General features: G+C 39.1%; 2 protein-coding genes across 2 annotated transcripts; one reads left to right on the plus strand and one right to left on the minus strand.

Moving 5' to 3' along the window:
* Window positions 1-881: 881 nt before the first annotated feature.
* On the plus strand, window positions 882-3,484 carry LOC108579811. Its single transcript, XM_017943422.1, has 2 exons — window positions 882-1,101; window positions 3,297-3,484. The coding sequence occupies exons 1-2, from the start codon at window positions 882-884 to the stop codon at window positions 3,482-3,484; spliced, it is 408 nt and encodes a 135-aa protein (XP_017798911.1).
* Window positions 3,485-9,523: 6,039 nt separating this feature from the next.
* On the minus strand, window positions 9,524-16,574 carry LOC108579751. The gene is made up of 4 exons (XM_017943358.1): window positions 16,542-16,574; window positions 15,726-16,075; window positions 10,762-11,035; window positions 9,524-9,604 (listed from the first exon to the last, which is right to left on the minus strand). Exons 1-4 carry the CDS (start codon window positions 16,572-16,574, stop codon window positions 9,524-9,526), a joined length of 738 nt encoding a protein of 245 aa, XP_017798847.1.
* Between the last annotated feature and the right edge of the window lie 2,213 nt (window positions 16,575-18,787).

Consider the following 18,787-nt stretch of genomic DNA (forward strand, 5'->3'; position numbering starts at 1 on the left):
TTCATATTATTTAAATTATTAAAAGAATTATTTTCATACTTATTAAAAAGTACTTTTTCATTTATCTATAACAAATAAATTTAATGTCCATATGTATTTTTATTCAGTGCAATTAATATTTTTCAAATCAATTGGTCAATGTCCACAACGTGCATCCATAAACTGCATATCCCAGTACAAACTAAACTTCACTTTTTCCATCGAAAATTACACGCGTATCACACGAAAATCCTTCCAATTACGTTACAAATAATACGTGAGCATTCCTTTCTTTCCCTCGCATCAATTTCCTCACATTTCCAACTTCGATAACGAATTATATTACCATATCATTACCACATTCAACACTTCTTTCAATCTTCATTCCCAACATTCCTCATTCCAACCCTGTATTCCTCACAAAATTTCAACCTTCAACAAAACCCACAAATATCCACTAATTTCTACATTCGACAAAATCCAAGCTTAATCCTCCAACCTCTAATAGTGTCTTCATGATTTTCCCTTCGCTTTATCTCCACCAAAATTTCACACGAATCCCCCCAAAAAATTAGCTTTCTGTGCCTTCGAAACACCTCCACGTTGCGTCACAATAAATAATACGTAATAATTCCATCCTCACCTGTTCGATTCCCTCCCGTTCCCTTCAATAACATATTTTATCGTGCACGCACGGAATGCAACTGCCGGGTAAACAATGCCGATTGCAAAATCTCGAAAGCGACACGTCCGTGTGGATAAAGGCCTTGTTAAAAGTCCGAAGAATTGTGCTTGGTGGTTAGAGTAGCTTGAGGACCAGCGAATTGACGATCTCGCGGGCTTGATCGTGTGTGTTTCATCAAAACAACTGGATCAGAGTTAGTCGATACCGAGGTGCAGCAATGCGTGGTGTACATGGAACGATCAGCGTCGCGTTGCTAGCGACCACGCTAGCCGTATTCCTCCGCGTCTCGATGGCCAACCCGAGGCTGTCTCTGCAGTGCAAGAACATCGCCAGAGACGTGATTTTAAACAGCTGCAAGGGACCGAGGATCAAGCGATCCACGGAGAACGAGAATCTGGAGAAGATGAACGAGAATCTGCCCAAACTGACCAAACCAGGTGAGTGGTATAGTTGGATATTGCGAAGTAAGTTTGACAAAAGTAAGATGTCTTGATAGTCTTCTTTCATAAAGTAGCAAGTATGCAAGAACTCAAATTTTCGTAAGTTTGACGATTCGTGAATCGGATATTGGAAATACTTGAAGAAGATATTTTGATACTCTTCGTTTTAGCAAAAACTGAAGAAGAACGAGAGAACACTTTTACAGGGAATCTACTTCTACCCAAATATTTTTTTGCACCATATTTTTATACGTGTAATTGAACACCTGTTTAACACAAATTACGTTACATAATTTAATATTATAGTTGCGATACTTTACCACAGAATACATTTATGTTCATTAAAATTGCACTTTCGCAACTGTGCAAGAATGGTCACAATATGCGAGGGACATTCGTGGCCTTTCATTGTTCCGTTTCGGAAGAAATGTAGAATCTTCTGTATAAATTCGATTCCATTTTCTTATCTAAAAAACAATATATTTTCATCAATATGCGATTATTTCGCAAGAATTATCATAAGATTAAAACCAAACTTGTGATTGTTCGTATGAGAACTCTAATTTCGATCAGCTTCAAAGTGATTTTGTTTAAAAACAGAATAGGAAAATTCAATTACAATCACAAGTAAGAAATATAAGAAAACTTCTTCCACTATACTTCACACAGAAATGATCACAATAGACAAACTCAATAATAAGTTAACGAGAATTTTGAGGTTTCGTCAATGTGTTTTTTAAAAAAATAAACGAACACAGCTCGAACTAGTAATCAATCAAGAATCAATGCAAATACTTCTGACAAATTTCGCCATACAACGAAAACAACTCGATCACAAGGAAACGAACCTTGCTTTCACTTTAAACCATCCCGAAACTCATAAAGAATCACAAACATTAACCGAAAGAAAGAACTTCGTAAGAAAGAATTTACGCAACAACATTTACCCTATTGCTTGTTTGCAACATTTCACTGAAGAGCAGGTTGATTTACCTTTTCAGACGTAACTGTACAACGCGACGACGAGCCTCGCGCGAAACCGGAGAAACGTCAGTTCTTCGTGGACACAGGATTGCACCCAATAAGATACGAACACGATTTCAAGTCTGACGTATTCCATCAGTCGGAACTGAGCATTCCTGGACTTATAACCAAGGAGGACACGTACGAAAAAGTGATAGATGTCACTTACAGGCCTGATCGATACCTAGGATGGTTTCCGAGGTCCATGATCATTCCTGCGACTTACGAACCCACAGGATTGCTGCTGAAACCTGTCGTTGTGAGTCCATTGGTCGTGAGTGACTGATGAGAGATTTCATGTAATTTGACTTGAAACGGGGAATGTAGGGGTTAAGGTTTTGTAAAAACTTGAGAAAAAAGAGACCTTCAAAACTTCTTTCTCAGGGTGAAGGATTAATTCTTAAGTTTAGAGATTGTATCGTTGCTGAAATATTCGCAGCCTAAGTATTTTGCAATGGATAATGGTGATCCAAGGACTGATCCTCGCAGCGAAGTCCTTTGTCACTAGATATTGGATCACTGCCAGTTTTCCATTTTTGTCCATCTTTGGTCCATCGGTACTTCACTAACTTGTGAAGGAGGGAAAAAGCGTGATAGAGCCGCGAAACTCTGTATATCAGTACACGAACGATTAAGTAGATATTATACGGTAGAGGTAAATTAAGTAAATATTATACAAATTAGAAGCACCTGGCGACAGTCTTTCATACTTGGCCAGAGAACTTTTTCGATAGAACTTCGTACAATGAAAATTTTGTATTGCAATGTAGTGATACAGTGATTGAACATATTGTTGGGGAATGATAGCAGGATTCTTTTGCTCTGATAGAGATTATTTGTAAGTCTGTTAACAATGGAAAAATAAATGTAAAATTATAGTGGAAAAGAATGATAATAAACGTTATTGTCCCTGTAACCTTTTGTGTTGTTCATTGTGAAATTCTTAAGTTCGAGTATTTTCTTTTTTAATTTAAGGATTATTTATTTATTGGATATACAAAAGTTCAACTTTTCTACTATTTCCTGCGTCATAAATTAACTTCGCAGACCTTTAACTGGTGTGATTGAAACGGAATTGTAGTGGAAAATCTAGGAAAATATGTTCGATGCAAATCTAATTGTGGCTCAGTAAAGATTAACGATGGTTCGTGCCATTTCACAGGATTCAGACGATCTTCTTGGCTTCCACTTGAGCTCAGAGGAACTCGATGAACTGCACGAGGAGGTCGGTGACAGATTGGCCAGGAATTCGAAGGATGTGAACAAGAAAATCTTCCAGCACGTTGCCACGAAATGTTGTCCAAACGCGAAATTATGCTACGATAATCCTAGCATGATTCCTTGTATGGGATATTGACCACGGTTTAATGATTCACCGACACTGATTTTTAATAAAAATTGCGAGAAACTATCAGGGTGAAAATTGTACATAATAGTAACAAATTGTACTTAAGTTATGAATTATCGTACCTTGAGATTTTTCTATATATATATAAAGAATTAGTCGAGCTCTTTTTCTCCCGAAATTTTACCAAGTTTACCTTCTCCTTTAAGTATCTTTTGCTGCATTTGTCTCATTTAATCGAGGCTAATTATTAAAATAAAATTTTTATTAATCGACATTTATTAGTATTTGCAGAAACTTTCTGGCGATTTATGCAACGTAGAATTTTGAGTTTTATTTAATCAAAATCCTCGCTTATCAGATCTAAGTTAGATCTAATTTAGATTTGATTCTATTAAATTTTATCTTTCATCTGATCCTGTTTTGATTTTATCTTTCATTTGATAGAATTTCTTTTAACGTAACGTTGACATTATTTTTCTTTTTGTAAATAGTAGTCCTAGTGTTTTCGATGTGTCGATATAATCTCGGGTAAATAGTGTAGTAATGGTAATAGTAGTTCTAGCCGACTGTGAGACCCTAGTCAGACCAAACTCAGATCTGGTTTCACGGTATCGGAATATAAATAAGGACACTCGTAATTTTTCACTTCTGAACAGGTTTTATTTACGCCCAACCAGTAAACATTTGCGTAATAAATAGTACTTTTTCAATACCTACTATACGAGTTAATAAATTTTTCAATGCACATTTAATTCGAATATAAGCCGATTGTAACTTTAAATCTAACTTACATACTGTAGTGCACACATAAGCGTCTGCAGTCGGGGCCAAATGCGGACGCTTAAGTGGGGAGGTGACTTCTGCGAATTTAACTAAACAAAAGAGAGATGTGTCTGAGTGGGATACCGATATATGTATAAAGTGTCAGTTGTTCAAAGTCAGGAGTCGATAGCGAATTACTTTGTTTCACACAGCACGCTCGAACTCCACTCCGAAGTCCCATTTCCAAGAATTTTGCACGCTTACGTGTGCAAAAATGCGGACGCTTATGCGTGCACTACTTAAATAAAAGTCACAATTTTCAATTTGCAACTAAAATTCATTTTTACTTCTATTCAATAAATTATTGAAATCAAAGGAAAAGATTAAATATATTTTCAAAATTCTCTTAACAATTTATTATTTCATCGTTATTTTTATCCTTTGCAAATGATCATTTTACTTCCACAAAATTAATTCACCGCTGTCTATTTGCAGACAACCAGCTGAATCAATAAATAAAACTACCAACATCCACCATCAAATTCGTCAATTCAACTTCAGGTAAGCAGTTCCAAAAATTGGTTCGATAAAACAACCGACTTACGCTTACACATTCCTCAATGTTAACTTAGGTTGAGTTCAATGAGAAATTAAGTTGAATGAGGTGTGGTATCAACAAAGTTGGTGATACATACTCATCTTTAAATTATCTGGTTTTCTTATTTTTATTGAAAATAAAAAAAAAGTGAAAATGACGAAAATCTTGATTTTTGGAAAGGTAATGGTAATGAAATGTTCCAGGGGAGAGAATTATTGCAGACAAGAGGAATTGCATTTCGAAATATCCTTCCTGAAAAATATAATAAATAATTACTAATTTCCTTCCTTAAAACTAAAACTTTTCTTTGCTATTCCCTTTGCAAAAATCAAAATTTTCTCATCGTCCTTGTTCTCATTTTTCAAAAGAAGGAATAACAATGGAAACTTCACTCTCGTCGTCCTTATTTTCATTCTTTTACCAGCGAAAACTTAAAATATATGCTTTTACTATAAAGGGTTAATTAATGTTTTTCATTTGTTACTTTCGCAAAGAAATTAACATAGTTTAAAATTACTTCCTAACATTCGAATAAACGACGAAAATTTCCTGCTTACGTTGAAAACCACTTCGTTGAAATTTACTTTCTCATTTCTTCAACAAAATAAGATCTCTAAAAAAAAAAAATTCACGAGAAAATCTCGTTACTTTTAACGCCTAGTTTAAAGTTGAAGAGGGAAGCAAGTAAAGGAAGAAACTCCACTATTGCGTCGTTTACAAATAATCGATTTATTTACAGAAAAAAAAAAATTAATACATCATCGTCTATGTCCAACCTGATCCAGCGCGACTAATACATCATAATCTGACAAATCGACGAGCCATTTCGAATCACCGTCACGGAGGAATTCGATTCAAGAAATCTTCACAAGATCAAGAAACTCGCTTGTACACGATTCGAGCGTTGGAATTGCATCGTCTGAAGCAGTGAAAAGTGCACTCGCACGAAGAATCGCGTGCGAGAGAGAGACGATGGTCCCATAGTGGGTTTGCTACTATCATCCAATTTACAAGCGAACCGTGTGCAGCGGTTAATGGCTGTAGGAATAATGGCCCAGCGTGCAAGTAGCGATGGGTTCGAGTGACAAGTGTAAAATCACGAAACTATTTTTTCACCTCTCGAACATCGTCTTTCTTCTTTTTGTCTCTGTCGTACCCTTATCGTTGCTATTTTTGCATCGTTGCTGTTATTACGTTTCTTTCTTCATTTTTTTTTTTTTTACGACATCCGCCAAATTTTCATGAACGCTCGTAAAGTTTATTTCCGCTGCTTAGAAACCGCGTCACGTGTGTACACGTGCACGATTCCTATTTTCGCTGCTCGTTAATTCGACCGAGGATTTTTCGGCCCCCCCGGTTTATACGGTGCGGCAGCTCTAGTTCTAACGTTTGATATTCGATATTCTTGAAATTTTCTGTTCGTTCTTTACGATCTCTGAAAATTTGCAATGGAGTCTCGTGAATTGTTTCTTTTTCTTCTTTTTACCAGGGAAGTTTTAATTTTGCACGGTGTAATATAAGAATAGAAATGTTCGAATTGTTTGAAGTGAATTTTACAAGCAACATTTCGTAGTTCGTTGGTGGAACGATCGAGAATTATGACATAATGTAGATAAACAATTGTTGAAGGTTTAATTGGCGATGAACGAGAGCGGTTTCTAATTTCACAGAAGCACGTGTAGATTGAACAGAGCGCGGTGAATCGTCCGTCACGAAATCACCTAATAAAGACCGAACTCTCGTGGATCTTTCTACTGATCCCAAGCTAGAACGACGAGGACACGAGTGCTCGTTCACGCTCTTTGTTCACGAGCGACTTGTCCGACACGTTTGCTCCAACGTGACCTGTTAATGATTCAATCCGCCGGAAAATGCACCAAAATGCACTTAGAGAAACAATATTTTCGCTCTGTAATGGCGACCGACAAATATCCACTTTGCGGTCTCTTAAATGCGAAGACAAAATCACGAATGAAATTTCTGGGCGAAGAAAACGTACGATAATTACGTGAAAACAAAAATGGAACATAAGTAGACCACGAATTTTTTTGGCTACGAATCGTTCACTCAGAAATTTTTCAAAATTCACGAAACACCATGAGTTCAACGAATAAAACGAGTATATTTAAGAATTCACAGATTTCGACGCGTACCTCGGCGCAAAATTTTCACGCGTATTATCTCATAATATGCAAATAAGAATGAAAAAATTTTGCAACAGACGTTTGTATTTTTTTCAAAAATCGATCACATCGCTAACTGCAAGCTGGTTACGCAAGAATCCGCCGCGTGTCCCTCTGATCGACGTGTCAGAATAGGAAGGAAGAACGAGAGGCGAGGAAATTGTAAATATTCGATTGATATAAATAAATCGTTCCTCGTTGTAAAGGGACACGTGGTGAATATACGAGATATTTACAATAAAACGTTGAAAATGAATAGAGTACGAGTAATGAAGAAATGATTATTATACACATGCGCTAGTGAAAGGTGAATACTTGTTGGAAGAAGTATAGCGAATAAGAAATTTATAATTTTTTCGCGCTAAATAAAGTAAAATAATAATTTTGTTCACTGTGCTTCTTCACGTGTTCTTCGCTACGTTTACTACATTCCACGCGGAATATAGCAGTTTCAGAAACAATAGCGGGCGGCACACTCGAGTGTCCGACGTCGAGAGTTCAATTAAATAAATTAACTAAACGAGATTTACACCTAATTTAATGACAAGTACCTATAAACACATCTGGTGGTTCATACCCTCGATTATTCTGCACCACTTGAGTGTGCCTCGAGTAATCTCACTATACAGTACCAGGGCAAAATTGAACGGTATTAAACGGCACGATTATTTCTAATTCTCACTGGTACATATACTTAATCATATTTAGTTGCAGAAGCAATTGAAAAATTCTATCACAAAAATCACGTATAAAATCATTTTTCTTCACCGTAAAACATACTATAATACTACTTTGCAACTATATCGACTTAAAGAAACGAAAAAAAAAGGAAACACATTAACATCGTTCAATTTTACCTGAAAAATAGCCGGAACACCCTCTATTCTCTCCGTACAGAACAGAATACAGCATTGTCCAAGCTGAACGACAAAGTTTAGAGAGCCTTTTCCTCATCGACATCGATTTCATTTCTTTCTATCTAAAGACGTACGAAAAAAGGACCACGCAAAAATTTTAACCCCTTCGTGACTAGTGGGATATTTGTACTATATATTGTATACATATATATATGTACCACTTGAGTGTTTGCATAAAAGAAAAATTAATCTCAATTTAGTAACTGTTTAATATCGACGAAGTTCTTACGAAAAATAATTTCGGTCAGGAAAGGGTTAAATTCATTCCTGTCGTTTCTCCTCCATGCGGTTGCTCGATGCATTCTTACCGTCGTCTTTAGTGACTAGTTCGTTCAGCACTAATTTAATATCAATTTACCGTAAAAATTCCTTAGCTCTAATACTAGTGAGATCATTGTTCGACAAAGGGAGCTGAAAGTCACCGGCAACCGGACGAGATAAATGAAAAAAAAAAAAAAAAACGAAAATAAGAGACTCGAATATCTAAGCTAAGCTTGCGTGTGTCTCGTTTAAAAAAAAAAAAAGAAAAAACGTTAAAAATAGAGTAAAACGTGAGGAAAAAAAGTCGAGCAAAAATATATACATATACATACATGCAAATTAGGCGCTACGTTTGACGTGTGCGATATAACACTGGTGTTTTTTTTCTTTTTTTCTTTTTTTTGGTTGTTTCGTTCGTTTTAAGTCTTTCTCTAGGAGATCGCGCGACTGCTGGCCTGCTGAATCGAACATCTAGAACTTCATCTCCGTTTTAGATCCAGTCGCCATACTCGTGGCCACGTGACCAATATGGCCGATCACTCGGTGGCACGAGCGTCGTTCACACGAAGCGTTTCGACGGTCCACGTACGATAAATCCACGTAAATCGACGATTATATATTTCTCTGTGTTTTATTTATTTTTCAAATAAACTATCTACCTTGGAGGCTGAAAATCTTGGATTCACGAAGTTACGAATTCTTCTGGTCGATTTTTGTCCCGTGGTTTCGAAAGGAAGACGATCGTACGATAATCTTTTTTTTTTCACTTGTTCCATTCTCCCTTCTTTTTCTCAAAAAACAAAAAAAAAATACCACGACCAATTATCACTGTTTTATGGGACTAGACATCTTACTCGTCTGCTTCCGTCCTCTTGGATGAGCTTCACGTCCACTGTTCTCTTCTATCTTCTACATCTTCTGCTTCTTCTTCCTCTTCTTCTTCTTCTTCTTGTTTCGCTTTGTTCCTTCTTACTCTCTCTTTCTTTGTTACGATTTGACGATCAACGTTTCTGAACTACGATTTCTTTAAATGTTTCGATGAGTGTACGAATGAAGGGGAGGGGTGAGAACGGAGAGCTCGATGCCGCGGTTCGATGAAACGCTGCTTACTTACGTTGTTTTTTCTTTCTGACGATCAACGTTTCTGAACTACGATTTCTTTAAATGTTTCGATGAGTGTACGAATGAAGGGGAGGGGAGAGAACGGAGAGCTCGATGCCGCGGTTCGATGAAACGCTGCTTACTTACGTTGTTTTTTCTTTCTCTCTCTCTCTCTCGTTTTCGATTAATTTCTCTTCCCCTTTCGAGGGTTCGATTCCTCAGGAACTTACGAACCCCCGTTTGACGATACCGGTCCGGTAAAGACTTCGTTTTTGGATGATCTGTCGGCTAGTGTCCTCTCTAACATCTGGAACAAAAGAAAAGGAGTTTTATTAATTTTTGTGGTCGTGAAAAAAATTAATTTGTTAAAGGAAGAAAGTGAATCCTTGATTTTTTGTCCGAGGGATGTCTGCCATTTGCAAAATTCCATTTCTATAAATCTCCAGTTCAAATTCTTTTTTAAATTTGATTTTTATGGATCCCCGATTTCTTTTTGTATTAATAAAATTTAAGACTTAATATTTCACTTTTAGGATGTTCGATGTTTTTCTTGAAAAGAACGATTATCTTAGGAAATTCGAAAGACTTAGATGTTTTTTTAGCCATAGTTACTGTTAATATCACTAGCGCGATATTTATGTAATCACTGTTTACATCGCGGTTGTTTCAATTGCGATCGATCGGTGGAAATAGTATAGAAAATTATAATTATGTGTACGAGATAAGAGGATGCTGAAGCAAACTTGCAGATGGTTGCAAGCTTGGATTTGCGGTGTAAACGTAATTGAATGGCTCGAACTGGCGCCCTTATCTTCTCTGTTTACTTATTACCGGATCTCGTTTAATTTCTCTAATAGTTCGACAAAAATAATTCAACGATATCAACAGAATGTATTCATGCCATGTTTAATATAAAAATTACTGATACTTCAAACAACTCTTGAGTTGAAAAGAAACGCGTGTTACCTTCGTGCAAAGTAATTGAGAAGCATAAATAAAAACATATACCGAATCAAATTTAGAACTTCGATATAAGATTTTTTAAAAATACCTCTGAGAAAGTAGCTATATTACTGCAATATTATTACTACAATGTCGCTAATTTTAATCCACAACAGCTCCAAATTGAATTCGCCGTGTCCTCGAAAAAATTCCATTAAATCGCTCAGCCATAATTGTTGAGAAATCAGAAATTTCCAGATCTATAAGAATTCTCCAGATCTTCGGCAATCGGTTAAAAAAATTGCAATATCTTGAAACGAACATTCCACTGAGTATAGTAGTACTCAAAAAAATATTCGTCAATTGAAGGGGTGCAAAATCGGTGCAAAATATGTTTCCATGTTTCGAAAATTATTAGAGATAGAGGAATGGTGCAAATTGACGAGTTATTTTAGATCAAGAATGATTTGGGCCATTTTCATAATCACGTGTGGAAATTACAGTAATAAGATGAATAAACACCTTGCCAAGACGACGACGCCTCTGTCGTCGATGTCTGCAGCCGCAATGTCCGCCGCGATGCCTCCTCAGCAAATTTCTCCCATCGCAGCCGCCGGCGTCGTCGTCACGGTCCAAGTTAGCTCCCTTCTTTCGTGATCCCTTCGATCCATGGATCCTACACTTAATCGTGCCGTGGACGTAGTCGATGTCCGACCTCGATCTCTCCTCTGACGACGACGAGGCTGCTGGCCTCGCGGACGGGTACGGGTATTTTTCTATCCAGACCGGCTGCTTTCTGCATAAGGAAAGGGGAAAAATGGCGAACTATGATAAGAGTGTACGTGGAACGACCGAAATTTATTGACACGTTCCTTGCCGCAGAAAATATGAATATTGGAAGAACTTTAGATCGATGTTGAAGATATTCGATTATAGGAATGAAAGTACTTAATATAAGTACTATAAGTAATATAATCGAAATATTTCACATTGAATTATTTCACATTTAAAGGTTGAATCACATTGAAAGACTTCACGTTGAAATATTTCACATTGAAATGTTGAATCACACTGAAAGATTTCACATTCAAATATGGAACCTCAACAGATTCAGCATAAACACATTGAATCGCAATCAAATATTTGAATGACATTAAAATGTTTAATTATGAAAAAATATCATATTTCAACTTTGAATCCAAGAATATTATTTTTCACCTAATGAAAGTTCTACTTCCAAAACTTATCGTGTACCATCAGTGGTACACGCGGCACGGAACGCGTTCAATTTAAAGGGAAGCGATAAGCGAAGCATTTGGTTAGATGCAAGCAACGTAGAATAAAAGCAGAAAGATTTAACCCTTCCCAGCGGAGTGTTATAGCTAACCAAGTTACGTAGTTTCGCTGTTTAATAACTATACTTTGTGCGTGAAAGCAAACGAGAGAAAAGTGTATAGAATGACTAGACACATGTTGAGTAGCGAAGGAGTTAATCACGGAGAAATAGCGATTGTGCTGAATTTATATTTACTTTACCCAAACAACGAACTTGATGAACGTGTGAAGAAAGAAACAGGAAGTCTTACTGAAATAATTGCAAGTTGAAGAAGCAATGAATGGAGGTTCGTTAGCTATCACAAGTCACTCGTTACGGTGTTATTGTGTCTTGAAGAGTATTTGTAAAGGGAGGCATGATTCTTCTCGATTATTGTTCAGCAAAAGTTCAAGTTTTGAAATTGGCAATTGTTAGTTACGATGTTAAAATTTCGCTAATAAAAGAACGAATTGAGGATTCTGCTGACACGGGACAAGTGAATTAACAACGACGATAAATAACAGACGATTGAAATACGCTTCTAATGCATTTCCAAGTTTCTATTAAATAGAAACGAATACAAGAGGTTAACAACCAGCGCTGATAAAAGAATTACGTTAAAAAGATACAGCGATAAATTAAGTAATAAAAGTAAAACACATGAAAGTTGCAACGCAATGTTTTGCAACGTCTTGCATATTAAGATAAACTACAAGTGTAATTAGCAGCACAAGTTTTACGTGCGATTAGAATGGGTTTTCCTTAATCGAACAAGTTGACACGTATTGATATACTTCGTGTAATAATACACAGTTTATTTCTGTTATTTTATATACTGTTTATAACATCGAACTTTCCGACACTCTTTTTGCTTGTTCGATGCGTTACTAATCTTATTTATGTGTCTTGGATACAACTGAAGTTTCATGCGCCCTTTTAAACGTTCACGCGAAGAAATAAACAGATTCAGCTATTTGTATTAACTAGCACAGAAATATTTACCGATGATAGTCAAGGTAGACACGAAATATCTCTGTTCCATTTAAAGCTACAAACACAGCCAATCACAAAATAAGTACTAGAAGGATTAACGATTTAGTTAATAAAAAGAAGAATTACTACAATTGTTAGTAATGATATTGATCAATTAATGGTGAAATTCTAGGATCCCAGTAATGAGTAGCTCGAGAGCAAGTAGAAACAGACGTCACTCGACAGACAATACTACTTCGAACCGCAGAAAGGTAAGCCAACGCGAGTCATACCGAAACGTGCCACTCGATTCTCCAAATTCTTCATAAAGTTTACATGTCAAACTCGAACACGGTGTAAATAAAGAGGTAAACAAATAAAATGTCACAGAATTTCTATATCTAGTAATCAGCACTGTAAACACGAGCAAAGTGACAAAATCATGAAAAATAAAATACCCGAAGAAAATAATTTGTTGCGAAAAAAGCTTCCTGATTAAATAGCATACTTTATCCAATTGTTTATCGATTTTCTCGAAGCAAACCCAAACAATCCTAAATCCACACAGCGATTAACCTGTGTCATTGATCGGATCACACAGAACCACCAACCAACGCAAACAAACCAGCACAATTTTGGGCATGTTTAAAAAACCTCGTGTCCACTGGACCACCGAAGACACTTATCAGCAGAAACGACAATCTACTCCATGTTGGACCAGTGCATGGCTCGAAACATTCGATTCACGTGTTCATCTGCTCGCGCATATCTTTGGTAAACAAGTGGCGCGAAATCGATATAGCAAACCTCTTGGAATGTTTCTTGAACTCGTCGGATCTTCTTCTTCTACTCTCCAGGAAGAGTAGAACAAGAAAGGAGGATAGAAAGGAGAAGGAAAAAAAGGAGTGGAAGAGGCGACGACGACGAAAACGACGAAAGAGAGATAGCGACGTTCAATCGTCCTAGTACTTCGGACTAACCTTCCTGTCTGAGAGGCCACTTCACGCAACCGTGAACTTTAGGAAAAGCGACAGAGATTATCAACGGAGCGGCTGATAAAGGCCGCTCTCCCGCGTTCTCTCTCTCGCTCTCTCGTCTCGTTTCTCCGCGACAATTGAACCGGCCGGTTAATAAACTATGGCTCTCCGCGAGCCACCTACTATCGACGTGGTAAAGTCCACCAAGATGAATTCCCTTCTATCGTGAAGAACGAAAGAATAACAAGCCGCTGATTGGAGGCTGTGCCGCGAATGAGCACGAGTAAATAGGTGTTTGCCATCCTGATCGAAACTGCAGGCCAATAACTGGTGCATAGCGATTGGAAACGTTGGATGCTGTTATGGTTGCTCCGAGTAGCGATACCGCGACGTTGACTAGACTTCAGGAATTTTTGATCGTAGATGGAATAGAAATTTGATCTGATTGGAAACTCTGGATGCTTAGATACTGAGATGAGATAAATGTTGAATAGGCATCGCGAATTTTTAATCGTAAATGGAATAAAACTGTGGATGCTGTGATAGGTGCTTCGATATTGGGAGCAGATAAATATTGAACAGACTTTGTGAATTTTTAATCACCTCATGTGATCGTAATTCATAAAATTATCTGTAAATAAGATTGTAAGGAGACCAGGTATTTTAAGAGTCGATTGAGCTGGTTGGTATATTTTAAGAACGTAATGCTTGCCCATATTTAGGTTACGCTCGATACAGCGATAATAAGGTTATATAGGTTCTTGAACAGGTTTTGGGGAGGTTTAATGGTCGAGCAGCGAGTGCGTATCGTAAACGGGTCAGGTTTTTATAACAGTGATTACAGTACACATGCAGTTTGTTCTTTACTCCTGATCCTGTCAGATGTTGAATAAAAAAAAAAAATAAATTGACAGAGAGAGAAGCAAATACGTAAAAGCCGCGGCTGGAATCGCGAGGCGTTAACCAGCCGGCGGAAAATTAATCTCATGGCTGATAATTGCAGCCGAAATCACTGGAAAAAACCCAAGGCGAAACGAAGGTGGAGAGTTGTCGCAAAAATCGTTTTGCATGATCAATTCAGGACTGTAATTTAACAGTTGAATCGGCACGGATTCCGAGAATTCGATGGGTTTGAGCCGCGAAGATTGATCGTCAAGGCTTTCGAGCAGAGGCTGGTATTATTGGAAAGGTTAACGCGGTGTCAGAGGTAAGCGACCATAATCGACAGCCGGGATGACGTTGACCCCTGAATTTCACGCGTAACCACTGGACGAAAGTGCACGATACACGTACTCGTCTCGTGAAACGAATTTTAATTAACAGAACGGCTGGAATTAATCGAGATACGTTGATTCTTTCTTGTCTGAGAGTGAAATGACAGGAAATGCAAGAACTGGCGAATAGATGGTGCTGGAGGATGGAATATTCTTGAGGATTCTTGAAATTGCTAGGAAGGAATGAGAGGTAATTGGGATGAAACTGGTTCTCGTTAAAAGTAGCTTCTTCGGAAGTTTTTCAGCAGTGAAATTAAACAAATAAAGAATATAACAATCCACTTGCGAATGTAAGGAACAACGAAATCAAATCCTCGTAGCCTGATCAACAGGCTAAATTTACACAAACATTACCCCCACATTCCTCAGCACTAACTTACCAGGAATTGTATCAACTTTTTAACATAACACTTAAGAACTTGGAATTTTTCAACACTCAAGTAATCGGCGATCAAGTTGCGAATGATTATAAATCAGACATACCACCAGGAAAATCAGTGAATCTGCAGTCTGATCAAAATCCTTAAAACTACTATCAAGTAGAAAAGGTCAATATGCCTCTTTCTGGCGATTTACAAAATGATCCACCTTTAACGACACTTAAGTAGAAAAGTGAATTTACTCAGACACGAAGCTACGAAGGTTCCTCGAGTCTACTCGCCGATAGACTGTTAAACAGCCCGACAGTCAGCCTAGTATAAAAACTATACCAATTTATGAAATATTCTACCTTTAACGACGTTCAAGTAGAAAAGTCAATTTAGTCAGACACGAATCCCAGAATCTATTCACAGATCGACGGTCCGACCCGCGGACTTCCTTTCCATCGAGGAACCATGAGGAACAAGCGAGAGCAAGCGAAGCTGAAGCTGTCCAGCAGCACGTCGCAGCGGAAGAAAAGGGAAAAAATACGAAAAAGAAAAAAAGAAGAGACTAACATTCACTCACACGGTGACCACGGGACTAGCCTTGTCCGGCTTGCAGTACTGTTGTAACTGCGAGTAGGTGCACTGATGATAGCAACACTCCTCCGCGAGTCCTGGACCCTGAGAGTCTTGTGGATCATCCTCGCCGCTGTACGAGAACGGTTCGTTGTATCCTCGTCCTTCGCACGCAAGATTCATAGCGTCGCTCAAGCTCTTCGAGCACAATCTCAGCAATGATCTCTTGTATGGTATACCATTCACGGTATCCAATACGGTGAGCAACACCAAACCGATTAGGACAATCGTCCTAGCCCTGCTTCTACGTGACATGACAGATCGTTTAACACCGAATTTTCTTTCCTCGATCGATCTCTAAATTCGCACGCGCACAGCGTCGGCGGCTAGATCAACTAGTTCTGCGATCACGCGTAAAGTGTGTGTTAAAAAAACGTGTGTTCCTAGGAGGTTTCTGAAATGGATCTCCGTTGGTACCGAGTTTCTCGGTGCCACTGGTACCGGCTTGCCTCACCACGCGGTTCTTGTTCCGGATTTCACGAATTAGAGGAGAGGAACGCTAAGGAGGCGAATACAAGAGAGGGGCACAGATCAGCGGAGGAGTAGGTGGCAGAACATCAAGTGAGATGAGAGAGAGGAGGGAGGCTGCTGGTGGTACACGGCCTCGTGTGTGATCCACAGTAGACCGGGAGAAGGGGTCGATGAAGCGAGATCGCGAGATCTCTGTCCCATCTGACTGGTACAGAAGAACCCAGCATCTTGCCCGGTTCTTTCTCAGAGTATCATACCGTTGTCCATCATCTCTCGTTCGAATGGGATTTACATTGTTCGCAACGACAAGTAGCGCCAGCATCATGGTCCAAGTAACGATATAGTGTTCCATTTCGTCGTTGAAGTTTCTCTTCTGGGTGTGTTCGCACTTCTTCGGTTCGTCCTCGTTCAAACAGGAGAGGAGTAGAGACGCGTGAGTAAATCGGCGCTACTAACGGGGCGGTTGCTGCTTCTTTGACACGCACGTGAAGACAAAAGGGACGACCAGACTGAGATAGTCCTATCCGATGGTTGATCGATCGATCGCTATTTCGTCTCGGAACAGAGAAATTGCTCGCGTATTTTCGAGGAGAGACCAAACAAAACGCCTGAACGACCTCCTACCCTCGTTTCCTTCCGTCGTTCGCGCCGATTCCGATTATCGTTCGAACAGAGACACCGAGACAGCCACTCGGTTCTATGAATAGAAAGCTTGTTTGGGGGGAGCGCGGAACGCGGACCGATAACTCTTTCCGATGCTCTTTCCACTCGCGATTCAGAAGGTGACGTCTACAGTGTGATTCTAGCCGAACTTCGATAAGCCATTTCTGCTGTTTTCATTTTGTTACGTATGGACTGAGTAGTAGTGGTAGTAGCTGCTGTTTAGCTTTGTTTTGGTTAGAAGATTTTATTTTTATCTATTTGTTCATCGTCTAGAGAGATGCAGTAACGAGTAGACGGTGTCGGTTTACGGGTCGTCAGCGTTGATATCGATTTCCCTCGCGAGTGTGTAATCGAAACGTGTCCGCGAGGCGATTTTTTATCGTTCGGGTGAAGGAACCGGCCGATACCATCATGGTTTCCACACCTGCCCATAAGGTTCCTCTCTGTTGACATACTGGTAACCGCTATGAAAGACGAGACTCGTCGAGATAGAAATAAACTGGTCGTTCCATGGATTTCGGCTTGTACGGTTTCTTCGCGTAATTTTTCGTCTCTTTGCTCACACCTTGCTTACCGGTTACGCAAAAGGGGAGGTATTTATAGACAGGCTAACGGGTTTTCTGTTAGACAACACCGATACCACGACTATCTTTATTGTGCCACTTGATACCTCTGTTATTAGGTACAGTAGAGAATATCGAGTATAGAATTCGCGTGTTTTCACAGTTCGTTCACTCATCTGCAAGGAACTTCCACTGGCATAAACAAGAAGTTGCACTCTCTGTCGTCACCAATTCCACGTGCAATTCCACGGAATTCTTCTTAAAACATGTAACTGTCGAATCCCAGGGAAAGATGCAGCGGTGAAGTAATCAGGGGTTAACGACAGCCACGGTCAGACACACGTTAAATTCTCGGATAATCAACAGAATACACGTTCCACTTTCCAAATTCGAAGATATCATCAACGGGGACATTCGATTCATCGTTTTCAAACATACGCGAGCCGAGGTTTAATCTCTCACAAATTTGACCACGTGTATCACAATTATCGACAAATACGCACAAACATAACCGAACGATTTTTCTCCCCCTTGTGAAGTAGCTCCGCCAACGTTCTCACGTGCACAGTGGCCGCGGCACAAGTGCGGAAACGTCATTGTTACTTAGCAGAAACCCTCGTGTTTCTGCTGTATGACACTGCTTTTTATGCCTTCCCGTTCAACTGTTTATCGCGTACGTATTTAACCGCCACTACGATTGTTCGGCCATCAGCACGGGAATCGATGCGCCGCGTCCACGTATTTGTATCGTACAGCCGTCACCAATCCAGCCACGTGTCGCACGATAATCGATCTGTCGCAGCACGTGAATGCGATTTTACAAGGAAATTCTCCGGATTTCTCGCGGCCAAGGCCGTTGTAACTGGCGACACGTGTCGCTGTTTTGTTTCATAAAAACGTCTCGCGATTCATGTTCCTGCCTTAGTTAGGCCAGGTGGGGATTTGCGTAATTTCTGGCGATTCATCGACGCGGTACATTCTTTCTTATCTGTACGGGATACAGCACGAGACCCGATGCGCAACGACGGTGTGGTTGACTCTCGAGCGCTCGTGCAGAGAAATGACGTGCTGGAACGTGATTTCTCGTGGGTTTTTCGTTTCTTTTGCATTCAGATTTTAAAGGGGAAATATGAACGATGGTTTGGATCGTGAGAGGGATATCTTTTGTTTTTCCGTGTGGTTTATATCAAGTTGACGAGGAAGTAGAATTTGGGATGACTTCTTTCATCTTTTCAGGGGAGCTTTTTGTTGATTTTTGAGGGTTGGAAGTTAGGTGAATGTAGGGTTACTCTGGAAGGTTAGATTCCTTTCA

The sequence above is a fragment of the Habropoda laboriosa genome, unplaced genomic scaffold (genome assembly GCF_001263275.1).
Source record: "Habropoda laboriosa isolate 0110345459 unplaced genomic scaffold, ASM126327v1 scaffold72, whole genome shotgun sequence".
Taxonomy (NCBI): domain Eukaryota; kingdom Metazoa; phylum Arthropoda; class Insecta; order Hymenoptera; family Apidae; genus Habropoda; species Habropoda laboriosa.